The sequence below is a fragment of the Dermacentor albipictus genome, chromosome 10 (assembly GCF_038994185.2).
Source record: "Dermacentor albipictus isolate Rhodes 1998 colony chromosome 10, USDA_Dalb.pri_finalv2, whole genome shotgun sequence".
NCBI classification, from domain to species: domain Eukaryota; kingdom Metazoa; phylum Arthropoda; class Arachnida; order Ixodida; family Ixodidae; genus Dermacentor; species Dermacentor albipictus.
Genome location: NC_091830.1, coordinates 28,976,355 through 28,990,413, shown reverse-complemented (window position 1 = coordinate 28,990,413; position 14,059 = coordinate 28,976,355). Strand labels below are relative to the sequence as shown.

Genomic DNA, 14,059 nt, shown 5'->3' with positions numbered 1-14,059 from the left:
GATAATATTGACTGGCCCTTTCAAAACGCTCCGGCAACTGTACGTGTTCGGTGGAGGAGAGAATTCACATTTCGAAGACAAGCATGCTCTAAAAGTTAGTCAGAATTTACTACACATGTTGAAACCGGCTTCATTGCGTAGTGAAGTTCTTATTTCTTGCTTTACACGGCCAAAATTTAGCGCCTCCGGAGACTTCCCAAACGGCAAGTCGAAGATGCCATAAGAGTGGAGATAGTGCTCCATCCGAATCAGTCCCTACATAAATGCTTTCGACTGTGCCAATGCCTCATGAACACTGGGTGTTGCTCATGCAGGTTAAGACCGTCGACAACCAGGTTGTGATCCACGGCAAGCACGGCGAGCGCACCGACGAGCTCGGGGTCATCTCGCGCGAGTTCACGCGCAAGTGCACCCTGCCCAAGGACGTGCAGCCCGAGGCAGTCAAGTGCTCCATCACCTCGGACGGGTTCCTCATCATAGAGGCGCCCAAACGCAGCGACAAGCCACACGGCCAGGAGCGGGTCGTGCCAATTACCGTGGTCGAGAGCTCGACGAACGCTGCCACCACCAGCACCGGCACCGGCACGAACCAGCAGCCCAGCGCTCCTGGTACATCGGGAAAGAAGACCGCGACGACGGCGACAACGACCATGAACTCCGGGGGCACGTCAGCAACAGAGAGCCGGACGTCTTCGAGCACGCACATGATGACAACCACGTCGTCCAAATCGTCTTTTCTGAAGAACGGCGTGGGGCCTGGGGCCAGCACTGGAGCCATCAGCAAGGTCAAGTAGAGAGAAGCACACGGCAACATGCACGAGGATCGCCTCGGCATTGCACTGTGCTGAGAAAACCCAAGCCAGGCTGCGAATTCAACTGTTGGACTTTCTAGGTGTCACGCTACCATTTCGCTTTGCCAGTGTTCTGGCTTGAGCCTCCTGAAAGGTGCTTGAGGTTGGGTAGGATGGAAGCTTGGTTTTCGTCGGCTCGACTGTAGGAATAGTAAAGCCGCACGAAAGACATAAACGAAGGGAAGAACTAAGACGGGGTAACGCGTCTGAAGTCATCTCTCACGTGGCTTTACCATTTTGAAGGTTGAAGTCGCGCATGCTGAAGTTGAGGTTCTAATTACGTCATGACACTATACACCACACTGGGCACATGAAAAACTGCACCTATTTGCTCGCTTGATGTTTTACTCTGGTCTGCCAGGCACTAAGCTTCAGTATAGTTTACCACTTGAGGCAACTAACTGCCTTGCCGCAGCAACCATTACCTTCTGCCACGAACTAGAATTGTGACTGTCTGACGTGGTTGGTTAATCGTGGTGTCACGTAAACAACCACAGGAGTGCCTCCTCGTACAATGCTTTACCGAAGAATAAGTTTAGGAGTTAAGGGAAAACGTAATATTTTAATATTTAAGTGCGATCCGAAGCACTTCATGATCACGGGGACTTGAACCAAAATTGGCTGGCCTAAGCTTCCTGTTCGATTTGGCTCTCTAAGGCAATGTACTGGTGAAGCAACCTATATGGGGATTAAGTTTGGGACATAAACGAGATTCTTTGATGCGAAAAAAAGTGAAGAAATTACCAGAACAGTCACAATAGTTTACATTAAAAGGAAAGGTACACGTGAGTGAAAAAATCCAATGAAAAGCAAGCACTGTTGCTGATGAGAGCATCCATGGGACAGGTTTGAAACACAGTTGAAGAGAGACAACTATACTTCGTGCATCTCAATAATTTGGTTGTATGTTTGCTGGACACTTGAAAAATGGTTACCATCGGTTAGTTTCGAAACGATGTGTACAGCGCGTTGAAGTGGCGCTTGCTTTCTGTTTTAAAGCCCTCATACAAGACATTCATTATTTTGTGGTTTAGGACAACTTGACAATAGAGCACGGGGTTGAAAAGCACTGTTGGGCCGAAGTCTCTGACAAGCCATGTCACAGGAAGCACTTGGCCTAAATGCCGAAATATCACAGCCGAGCTCGGGTAATCCTCTCTCACACGTCTTCATGCGTCAACTTTGTGGAAGTTACAGAAATGAAAACTTGGCGAATAGCACCCAATGTATTTATTGAGGATTCCTGCATCATTAATGGGCATTATATTTTTGTAGACATTAAAAATTATTTCACCGTGCAGACCTTCTCTCCGTTGCTGTAAGGGTGAGCAAAGGTCTCTAAGAACAATGTGGGCTTTCTTATCTGAGTCACCATATGTGCTGACATTCAAAAACAAAGAGAAGGAAACTTTGACTGCAACCTAAGTTGGAATGTTTTCACTGTGTTGTTGTTCTTTGCCTGCTACTGAGCAACTTAGATTCTCAGTACAACTTAATATTTATGCATGTTGTTTGTTGTCGAGCAAACGAAGTTGAAAACATACGCACATTTTTTACTGTTATAGCGTGTCCGTTTTAGCACCATTGTAGCAAATGACTCCTTGTTTATTGTGTTCGTTAAACATGTCTTGTTATTTAATTATACCTTCTTATCCTGTACAACTTATCTCAACACGTATTCAATAAAGATGCACTTATGCATAGATAATCTAGTTCCTACAGCACTAATTACATTTTATCACAAGTGCTCTCGTACAATGTGCTAAATATTTGAGGTTTGGAAAAGCCTTCGCTTATCGTTGGATTGAGCATAAGAGGCAGTCTTTTCAAGTCTACATGACATCACGTGATCGAAATGCCAAATTGTTCAGATGGCTGTGCAAGGTCAATGTGAGTCGTTATTTGATGCTGTGAAGTACGTAATAAAGGAATAAAATGAGCCGCAACAGGTTAAAGTGGTACAGTTGATGTCGTAATCAAACACGTCTATACATAGCCTTAACGGTCGGACAGTTGCTTTAGCAGTGAAAGTTGACATATTCCCTCCCTTTTAGTAAACTCTTTCAATATTACTTTATGGGCATTATTGCATATATTACAGGGAATAATGGTTTTTTACATGAGGGCTAGTATAACAAAGATATACGCGTTGCACCTAATTCTTCAAACAATAAGAAATCCTCAGCACGCTATGCCATATTTGATACACCTTCGTACATTTTGGACAAACCGTATGTTTTTAATCTTACAAGACACAAAATACCGCACGTGTATAGGTGGGCAATGTAGACGGACCGCGGTTCATTTTTTAAATGCACGTGTAGGTGAGTAGTTGGCATTGTACATGAGGGCATTATTTTTATTTTTTATATATACATTGCTAAATAGTCATTTTATGCGAATTAAATAATTTATACATTAAACGCATTGATTTAATTATTCATGGAAAACAGCATTCAGCTGCTATTCACCGTCAATACTGTGCGGAAAATCTAAAAGGAGGAAAAACAGAAAGATTGTGGCAAAGCAAATACTAATTGTTTCAACTATAGCAATTGTTTTGTGAAGGAGGCTACGATACGCTCTTTGACTATGGGATCTCCTTTTGTCTACCAAATAACTGTAACAATACTGAAACATTTAATAACGAATTCTGATTCCTAAGTTTATGCCTGATGGATTGGGAACGAGTTTAGTTCGTGCATTTTGCATCATGTGAAGCCCGCACTGCTCTTCTTTTCTGGCTCTTCGTTATCATTTACGCCAAAAACAGTTCATACTTAAGAATACCTAGTACCCAGAGAACCGGAAACTCTCTCTCTCTCTCTCTGTGGTAATTCATCTTCAATGAGGAATAGACAACCTGCACGTGTGCATATTTTCAAACAAACATGCAAATGACAGAAAAGACTATCAGACGACAAGGCTGATACAGTTATATTTCTTTGCAGTTCACCGTTATGAAAAGCAATGTCTACCAAGTAGGTAATGGAAGCCAGGGGTGATATAACGTAAAGCTATTCCAAACTGTTTTTATTACTTTTCTACAAGCGGTCCTCCAAGATTGGTAAAACTTTTTTTTTCGGGACACCGAGACTTCGCCTGTCCATCATGCAACGTCACGTAAACCGCGAAAGCTGCCCATCTGACATGACGTGCACAGACTGATTTTGCATGATAGACCGAACATACGAAAAATAGACATTTCCAACTCTGCACCTTTTTTCTTTTTGTCGTTAGCCCTGCGCTATTGGTCAAACGATGTCGGGCTGCACCAATTTCGCCTATCACGCGACGTCACAAAACTGCGAAAATTCACCAGTTCCAAGAGACGTACAATTTTAAGGTGCACGAATTGGCGAAGAAAACAGAACTTTTTTCGCGAGAGCTGGAGACTGCCCTCGTTTAGAAAGGAATATATGTCTGTCAATCGATAATTGGGACACTGGCTAATCGGAGCTGCCGGGGACCATCAATTCATTTGCGTATAATAAAACATTTTCTCATGGCAGTGTAGTGTTCTCAATCTCTTTCGGCATGTTTACGAAATTGCTGTGCCAACACTCCCTAAAGATCTGTTTTAGCGGTACGCTTTACGTTTCGTTGCACGCCACAAATATATTCTGCAAGCCACCGCAAGCTAAGCAAGGGGAAGCGGACCAATTGCAGACGCCGGCAACGCCCTACTCTTCCGGCTATCTACTTTCACTGCTCTAGCTCGGTCCTACCGAATCTCTCGCCACTGATGCGTCTTCTTCGCCTCTTGTCAATCAACTAGATCAGAAAAATCTGTCAAGACAGGCAGTACTATTCGTATTTAAAGTAAACAAAACATATCTCCTATAAACAAGGAGAGCATTTGAGTGGCTCGTTTAAACAACGCTGCGGGTCCGCACCCGATGCTTGCATCGGTGAATGCGTAAATTTGACGGCAGGAGTTCTTAATAAGATTTACTGGCATAATTTTACGTTATAAGGCCCCAGGTCGTGTATAATATTCACACCTGCAGACAAAGAATGTGAAGACGTTTATTACTGCGCGTGGAATGTGACCACCACATCACATGCTCTGCAGCTTGTCACTGTAGCGTGAAGGCACCATCATGCTTAACCAGACTATGCCTTAAGCGTTTTTCTGCTTCTCTTGTGGAGCGTTCTGTATACTTATGGCTGGCGTGCCTTCAATGGGCGAGCTTAATCCGTGTTCCCTTGAAAGCTTTCGATGTTTTTTCCTGACAGACCGTGTTGTTAAAAGCTAGTTGCTATTGTTCGAGGTTACTTCGATTGTGCTTTTACATTACCGGAGACGTTCTGAGCATTGTTGTGCACGCGTTCTTTGCGCGCGATCTCAAACTGCGCACGCTTTCTCTTTGGTAATGTTTCATAAACCATGATGTGATGTGCCGCAGTTTCTTGTTGTCCGTTACCATGTTTAAGGGCGGCTTTACACTGCGAACAGTGTTCTCTGCTACATTGAGTGTTGTGTTGATTGAAAACTTGCACCAATTTGTACTTATGGAACTGCCTGATGTGTAATAATTGTACTTTTGATGTAGCAAACGAAAACCAAATGCCGACAAGATTGAAGAGCGCTTCATTGAGCAAAATGCATAAGGCTTTCATTGTTTCCAACGCAGGCAAGCATATGTGTACCTCATGAGAGGGCTGTGCTAGAGTTGATATTACTTTATTACTGGTAATTTAGCAAGAGTCGAATTTCTGTGTGAACGTGCACAAAAATTGGTTGTCCTGAGTAGAAGAGAAGGTAAATTTACATTGTGATTTTGGTTAAGAGCACCCAATGTTTCACATAAAGTCAGCTGTTTTCGAAGCACGTATTATGCCTTTATCGCATCGATGTTGAAAAATATGTGCAATTCGAATGCCAAATAAACGTTTCGACAACATTTCTTATGCTTCTTGGTCTCGACCGTTTTCATACACCTGTTGCTTACTGTATTACTGAAGTGTTGCTTCATATCACTTGCTCTGACTTCATCCGTTTTTGCTATCACAGTTACTTCCCTTACGCGAACAAGAATTGCATTATGCGTTGAAGAAGCATGAAACTTCCTACAACCCATCGGAAAAAATTGTTCAGGAGTTCAAAGAGGGGCAAGATTAACGAGTCTCACCGGTCCTATCTGACTAGGTTAGGTAAAAAGTTTTGGGAGGTCACTTGTCCATATATTTCTGAGGTGAAGTTGCTTCGCGTAATTTAACACCACACACCTCACATGGACGCACACACTTCCAAACAGTTCTTCGCTTGTCGAAAGTGCAGTGGCCATATTACAACTTTCGATTATTCTAGCGTCTAACTTACTGCACAAAAGAAGTGTCGTTCTCATGTGTGCTGTTTATACCGAAATTCCCAGTTAGAGCCCACTGTCCCATTCGGCTACACTGAGCTGAATGGGACAATGTGACATTGACATCGCTCCACACGGATGTGACTCCACCCCTTTGAAATGTCACGGCCATTATGGCTACAGTGCCAACGTTTCCCAACGTTGTCATTACCCCAGTAAGCCGCAGGAAGACCGAACACAGGGCTGTGATATGCATAACTGCGATCGGCAGGAACAGCTTAGGGAATTTATAATGCATTAATCTGAGTCCGTAGAGAAGTATATGCCTTTGATGAATGCCAAATATAAGTAACTACGCAGACAAGGCTCTGAATTATACCTGCTGTTTAAAAAGAAATGAACTAGGCGCGCAGAGTTTAATTAGGTGATCCCTTTTTATAGAGATGTGCTCTTCAACCTAGTTTAAGATATTCAATAATTTAGGACAATTCTAATCCTTTGCTCAAACACTGGGCAGCTGCAGCAATAGACGATCGCTTACGCTAAGCGCTTCCATTAAAAGGGCTCTTACTTTTTATCCTCCATTATTTTATTCGCGAAGTAATTTATTGACGGAAGAAACGAGTATAACGTAGGTGCTGTTCTACCTTAATTAAAAAAGCGGACCAGTCTAGTAAATAAAATTTCTGCATGCTTGCCAATGCCCGCTCAATGAAACTTAAGTCTCTAAAATGAAGTTTGATTGACGGGGTTGAACGTTTCTGTACTTCGTTATGTGCATGGCAGGCAGCGCTGCGAAGGCTACACAGATTTCTGTGATTGCACACATTCGCGACCAAAAAAATAGGGCGTGCGCATGAGAAAGATAAAGGCCCGTGCCATGTAATCTTGAGGAAACCTTCAGCTTCGTACTTTTATGACGCAAATTATGCCACATTTATCACACGAAGCGGGATCGCAGAACTCAACCTATTTACCACCAAAGGATTGGAAGGACACATTTCTGCGACCAGCGGTCACAGCATAGTGCCGGCACTCGCAACTGCAACATGGTGCGTCGCATGCTGAAGAGAATGCGTGATTCCACGTAACCTACATCTACAAGTTTTAGTTTCTTAATGCATGAAGCAATTATTCAGTATAGCACCTCTAGCAGATCCGAAACAACTGCTCAGCGTAAGGCGAGTACCATAACTTCGATCACGTGGCTTTCTTCTGACGACCCCACAGAGCGCATTAGAGCACAGATGAACGTCTTTGCCTTCCGCTCCACCTAAATGAGGTTCAGGAAACGAATTCAAGTACTTAGAGCTCGGCAGCATCCCAACATAGCCGCTGTATCACTGCGGCGGGCCGAAGTGAGCGACGATATTGCAGTGATATATATATATATATATATATATATGTGTGTGTGTGTGTGTGTGTGTGTGTGTGTGTGTGTGTGTGTGTGTGTGTGTGTGTGTGTGTAAGTATGTATGTGTAGGTATGTGCGCATATCTTATGCTGCCTCCCTTCAGAAACAGGGATTGTAGACACGTCAAGCTGTTGCAGGATAGCTTTTTATCTACAGTCCCCCCGTCTGTAAATGTACAGTATAGCACATAAACAATTTCAATTTCAATGTAGTTGGGCGAAATAGTGGTCCTCGTTTGAACAGGTGAACCCGTGTACCGCCAAGTGTGCTTGAAGCCGTACCCTTGCGCTCAGTTAAATAACGGAGGCTTGTTACACTCCTGTAACACGTGAAGGCGAAAGTCTGCTGGCGCACTTGGTAATGCGCCTTCCGCTTCTTCGGCTCGTTTTCAACGCTGAGCTGCGTCTTCTCGCGCCCGCATAGCGGGGTCAGACTCGTGTCAACGACTTTCCTCTTAGACTTGAGGATGCATCCTCTCAGCTGTAGATTGAAACGTATGTTTTCACGTGCGCCGTACGGGTGATTTGAATGAGTGCACGCACTGGTCGCTTCACTGCTCTGAGCGCTTGGAGCCTCAGCCTTACGGCGGTATGAGCCATTGCATATTTTGGGGTATCGAGTCATTGAGAAGGTAGCGTGGATATTTTTTTTGCCGCTCGACTAGATGCCGCGTTTCTGTGCGTTTGTATGTGTGAATCCAATGAATATATGTACTGTACGCTTCGCTTTGCTGAGTGCTTGTAGCCTCAGCATTGCGAGAATGTGAGTCATTGTATTTTTTGCTTGCTTATGGGGGTATGAGCCATTGCTGATGATGATAGTTGTACCATTGGACCGGACGGCGCGTTTTTTTTTCAAGGCCATTGGGTTATGAGCCACTTAGGGCTTTCTCCTTAAAATGGCTGTAAGTGATACTGTCATTGCCGTGAGGTACGCACTAACTTGCCCACGTTAGGCCGAAATGCGACCACGTAGCAAGCTTGCGACCACGCGCCGCTTGCGTCACTGCAAGCGGCAACGCCATTTTTCGTAATCTTCGATCATTATAAACCAATATTTGCCATAAAAATGACGGTTCTGTGACTCTTCTAGTATCAATTTTCGCACGGCGGAGAATTCTATATCTGAAGATATATCCCAAATTATGCACTTCAAGTCATTAGCTTATATAATTCAACTCGTTGAAAAGAAAAATAACCCTTACCTCGGAAGACGTCGCAGATGGAGAAATTTTTGATGGTATTGCACTTACGACAATGTGTAGCGTCAAGCTAAATACTTGGCGATTTCCCCACCGTGAAAAACTACCGTGTTGAATTAAGATACTACGGCCGCGTAAGTACTAAACATCTATCTTCACAAAGAAATGCACAATATAACATGACCGAGCAAACTCTTCAAAAAAAAAAGAAAAAAAAGAAAGGATCCATACTTTAATGCGATAAAGTATTAGTTCTTTCTAATTGCACTCTTTATTTCGGTATGCGTACGGCCATTTTCGGCGCCAACTATTCCCGACAGAGGCCACGTTTAAATTTTCACCACGGCGCATTCAGTTATGCGCCGGCATGCGCGGCCTATATATACGCGTTCATTTCCTCCATCAGGACCGGTGCGCAGATTCGCACGTATAAGGAGGTGGTGTAATGACTGAAGCGACTTCCTCGAAATAGGTTCGCTAAGGCCCACTCTGCATTCGTGATGACACGAAGGCGGCAGGTGACGGCAGTAGACTGACCTTCCTTTCTTTGCTTTTCTCTTTTTTTTCTGCGTGATTTGCGTCAGGAAGCCTGAAAGTGCCGCCGCCCTAAAATCGGTGCACGCTTGGTCTCTTTTTAAAATGTCAAGGTTTCCGTTGCCGCGGCACAAATTTTGCGTTTACTTTGACACGTAGGTAGTAAGTAGGTCAGGGTGTGGTTCTCGCCGTCGCGTTATAGGCGAATTCTGGGAATGGTACTCCCCAGGATGGTCTCCGGCACCGCTTTAGCTGGCGTTCCCAAGGAAGAGACTTCTGTCTTATACTTCGCACAAACGCACACACAAAAATATTGCGATATTCACTACACATGAATTACCCAGCCAGGCAGATATCGCTTCGCAGAAAACACAAGTACATTTATCCCTAATTATCCAAAAACATCCATGAGCCCCTTCAACACACACGCGCGCACACACACACACACACACACACACACACACACACACACACACACACACACACACACACACACACACACACACACACACACACACACACACACGCACGCACGCACGCACGCACGCACACACACACACGCCCACACGCACACGCACACACACACGCACACACACACACGCACACACACACATACACACACACACACACACGTGCGAGATCCTTCATACCTTATGAGAAGCGTACGTTCGACAGAAGTGAGAACGTACAGGGTTCCTCCTCAGTGAAGACATCCGAGGCGTTGCGCGCCATATCTTAGATGTGGAGATCACTTTCGAATAGCTGTCAAGGTACACTGAAGACACGTTTAGCACGCGCGCGAAAGCGGCCGTTCCTTGGCGAGTGGCAAATGCCGTGTACCGTGGACACTGCAAGATCAGTGGCGGAGTTGGCCAGGTCGGTTGCAATGGTACCAACCTGACCAAAGCTTTCTGCCGGAGCTAGCGCGACAGAAGCACCGCCCCGTGCTCGAACGGCGCCCGTAAGTAAAAATGAATGAGCGCTTACCTCCTTAAGCGCAAGGCTGATTTAGGTAGTGTGATGTTTGCAAAAGCCTTCGCAGCTGCATACACTGTCATCTCGTGCCCTAAGAGGAGAACGCCACAATCGCCAAGAGAGAGAGAGAAAATAATGCAGAGAAAGGCAGGGAGGTTAACTAGAGGTAGTTCCGGTTGGCTACCCTGCGCAGGGGGAAGGATTAAGAGGGATAAAAAGAGAAACAGAGTAGAAGGGGGAGATAGAAAGCAAGGGAGACAAGCACGAACAAAACGCGTACACTACAGAGCGGTAGGGGGCGGCATTCTTAGAGTCTGTCGTGAAGGCCAAGAAACTTGTTGCAGATATGCTGCTCAAAAGCGCGAAAGGAACATCGAAGGATTTCTCCCCCGTAGTCGAGACGAACGCCAATGTAGGATTTAACAAAAAGAGTATTTATTTTACAGAAATAGAGGTAGTAGGTTTGACATCATCTTGTACGAAAATGCCACTTGTGTTAGAACATGAGTGTGATGACATGCACGCTCTTAATGACTAAGAATTGTCCACTCTGAGAGGTGACGAGGCCTCAGTGAGATATCAGCCGCATAAGAATGACCAAAACGATGTAATGGAAACTGTACAAGCGCCATGAGTATTTGCGTTTTCTCGATAGACGCAGGCCAACGCTGGAAGAATAATATGCCGAAGGGAGTGGCTGTTGCCATCGGCCAATGTTTCCCAATCTTACCTGTTAGAGCGGAGATTGAAAATTCTACCGGGTCCCACGGAGGAGGCGAGCAGAAAGGCAACGGCATGAGGGACACAAAAAACCATTACTAAGTTGGGTTACTTTCTCGCTATTGACGGTGGCCGACGAAGACCGCTGCTTAAGAATTAGTGATAGGTGATTCCCTAGTTTGAACCAGGAAACTCTAGCACATATCACGTCAAATAAACCGAAGGTCGTTCGTAGGTTATACGAATCGATTGCGGAGATCTTGGCGTTAAAGACTTTTTTATGAGCGGTGCTCTGAACCAAAACTGGCATGCCACAGTCTTTAACGACTGCCGTTTTTCTCACTGAAGCTCACAATCTGAACACTAGTGCGAACATCTTTGGTATGCTTGGCGACCGTCAAAGCGGTAGTCTGAGCTACGTAATCAGCTCCTGAAGAAATTTTGATCACCTTAAAAAGGCATGAAGCCTGCACGCAAGCAAGAAAGGGGTCAAATAAAAAGAAGACACTTCTCTTGCGGCGTTTCTCCGCAATAGTGCGCACCTGACACACGTGACAGCTTCATTCTAAAAACGCTCTGCTTGTAGACTTTTCCGAAGCCATCGTACACATAAGCAATACACTCGCTGTTAACAGAGGTATGGGTTACAAGTAACGAGAATATTTTAGCTCCACCAATATATGATTGTAGGCTAAGTACAAGATAAAGCAATTGCTGGGATGCGACATTGCGCGACGCCTTCATTTCTTTGTACGCAGTGAAAAGATGGAGTTCACATTCTCCCATCACACTTAGTCCAGCATCTCTGAACCGTCCATGATGCAGTCCTTATAAGACCCCCAGATGATTGCATAAAAGACCTCTTCATTCTTTGGTAGATGCTCGGAGCGCTAGCTTTTCAATTGTAGATGGTACATCGTCCAGGTGCTTTCGATGGTCGAATAAGTCGGGTTTATATGGTCGGTACTGTCACGGCATTCCTTATTAAGCTAACAGGACGTCTTCACTCTCTCCTCTTCATAGTCGCTTTATAGTCGTACCGTTATTCCTGAATATGAGTTTGCGATAACGTGTATTTCCAAGGCATAACGCCCTACGGGGCCATGCAAGGGTGGAGTGCTCTTCAAGCTTCGAACGAGGCGACAGAGCTGGCATAGCCGAACTTGCTCGCCCCTATCACCACGCCGTTGCCTCTTCTAGATTATGGCATTTCGATTCACGGCATCCAGTCCGCAACAAAGACTCGAACAAACGTCGCGTCGACCTCACGGATTGGACACCATTCCCGCCAGCAGGCTTCCCAGGAGCACCACGTCGGCCTTGCACGTCGGCACAGTGCACTCTTCTCCCGTGAGGCCCCGCTCGAACGCCTTGCGGTAGTGGGCCACGCTCGGCGAGCCGTCGAACTCGTGCCGCTTGAAGTACGCCGCCACGTCGCGTCCGAACGACTTGAACTTGGTCGGAGCCTTGGCCACGTGACACAGGAGCGCCGAGATGCAGTCCCTGTCGTCCAGCGCCCGGATGGCGTTGAAGTACGCGTCCTCGGGGTGCTGCTCCGGTGACGACGGGTTCACGGCCTCGCGACGTCCGATCCAGCCGAAGGCGGACGACGCGCCCGAAGTCAGCAGACGGAGAAGTATTCCGGCGATGCCGAGCTGACCCGAGAAGAGAGACTGTATCAGGCCCATGGCCACTGTGCCAATGCCGTTCTGGGCCGTGGATCGCTCCGTCAGGGCGAGCAGTACCAGAAGCACCGCGACGCCGGTGAAGGCCAGGCTACGGGTCCTCATGTTGCCTCTTCGTCGCCGTTCCCCGCCTTCCTTCGTAACGGTATGGATATGACGATCAGGTGCTTAGGTTCGCAGTTTTTGCCAGGGATGGAGCCGGCCCATTTCTTTATATAAACGTCGGAGCCAGGAAGATGGAAGAAGAAGTGAAAGAAAGAAGGTGCTGGATGAGAAAGAGAGAAAAAAAAAGGGCCGATGCCGCTAACAACGCACGATCCCTCTCTCTTTCATCGTCGTACTGGCGAAACTGAGCGAGGCTTGTTTTGCTTCGGCAGGAGGAGCCAAGGTTAGGCGCGTACGGGAGGATACGAAAGAGGTGCCGATGGTCGGGAGGGGAGGCAATGACCCATTTGGGGTGCCTGCGAGCGGGCCTATAGCTAGCATGCGTACGAGACATCGCGTCTCTCTGGTATGCGCCCGTACATACGAGGAACAACGAGGTCTCCTCCGACCGACAAAAAAAAAAAAAGCGAGAAGGTAGAACGAGGCATGCGGGGCAGTCCGAGATGAGAGGAGGAAGGGCGACGAGTAGTAGGTGAGGGACGCGAGGATAAGGTGAATGTGCGCGCCGTAGAAGTTTTCTCTATGAAGGAAAGAAAAAAGACAGAAGAGAAAAGAGAAATGACTGAGACGAAAGCGACCACGAACACTGCCCGTCGAGCGAGAGCTTCAGGCACGGAGGTTCCTTCAACCATCTGGAAAGTCGATCTTACCCCCGGGGGCTTGGCGTTTAGCGCCGCTGTGCCAGGCCGTCCCGTTCTTCTTTTTTTCTCTTTCTTTTCGTGCGTGATTGCGCGGGGCCACCAAAAGATTGGACCAGAGGAGCGTGGTTGTGGCGGTGGTGGCGGTGAGACGTGGGGGGATGTGGCTGTTTTCTAAAGGCGTCCCATTTCCGTGTATGCAAATAGGCGTCTGCGTCTTTCGTTGTCGCCCGAAGAAGAAGATGGAAAAGAAAGTTCTTCTCCTCTCTTCTTATATTTCTTTTGTCAAATTGCCACGCTTTCTTCTTCTTCTTGTTTTACGGCTATTCCACGCCGTCCGCGGCTAGAGGAAGAACGCCGTCGGAGTGTCAAACGCTCTCGCGAGTTCGCGTGCGAATCCCGCGAATAGAATGCGAGGGACTTCCCCAATGCCAAGCTTTCTCGTGGTCGCTGAACAATGACCGAAAGTAACATTCTCGAGTTCCTTTCTTCTTCTCCCACTTCTTCTTCTTAAAGTCACGCTAAGTGGTCTTTATGACTTCCTCCGGTCCGCGAGATTAGTCT

General features: G+C 46.4%; 2 protein-coding genes across 5 annotated transcripts in view; one reads left to right on the top strand and one right to left on the bottom strand.

Moving 5' to 3' along the window:
- LOC139050947 (alpha-crystallin A chain-like) overlaps nucleotides 1-5,761 on the top strand; it is a 40,644-nt gene extending 34,883 nt beyond the window's left edge. For all 3 annotated transcript variants that reach the window (XM_070527827.1, XM_070527830.1, XM_070527829.1), the window contains exon 3: nucleotides 315-5,761. In XM_070527827.1, the coding sequence (XP_070383928.1) occupies nucleotides 315-794 (480 nt within the window). In that variant the 3' untranslated portion in view covers nucleotides 795-5,761. The remainder of the gene's footprint in view (nucleotides 1-314) is intronic.
- A 5,873-nt stretch (nucleotides 5,762-11,634) lies between these two features.
- On the bottom strand, nucleotides 11,635-13,554 carry LOC139050744 (uncharacterized). 2 transcript variants are annotated; one of them, XM_070527453.1, is made up of 2 exons: nucleotides 13,508-13,554; nucleotides 11,635-12,901 (listed from the first exon to the last, which is right to left on the bottom strand). In XM_070527453.1, the coding sequence occupies exon 2, from the start codon at nucleotides 12,795-12,797 to the stop codon at nucleotides 12,273-12,275; it is 525 nt and encodes a 174-aa protein (XP_070383554.1). In that variant the 5' UTR covers nucleotides 12,798-12,901; nucleotides 13,508-13,554; the 3' UTR covers nucleotides 11,635-12,272. The 2 variants fall into 2 exon arrangements, with proteins under 2 accessions (XP_070383554.1, XP_070383555.1); XM_070527454.1 differs by having other exon boundaries at nucleotides 11,635-12,957; nucleotides 13,508-13,549.
- Between the last annotated feature and the right edge of the window lie 505 nt (nucleotides 13,555-14,059).

Coding starts and splice junctions, on each gene's coding strand:
- LOC139050744 (XM_070527453.1), bottom strand. CDS start 12,797: ATGAGGACCCGTAGCCTGGCCTTCACCGGCGTCGCGGTGCTTCTGGTA.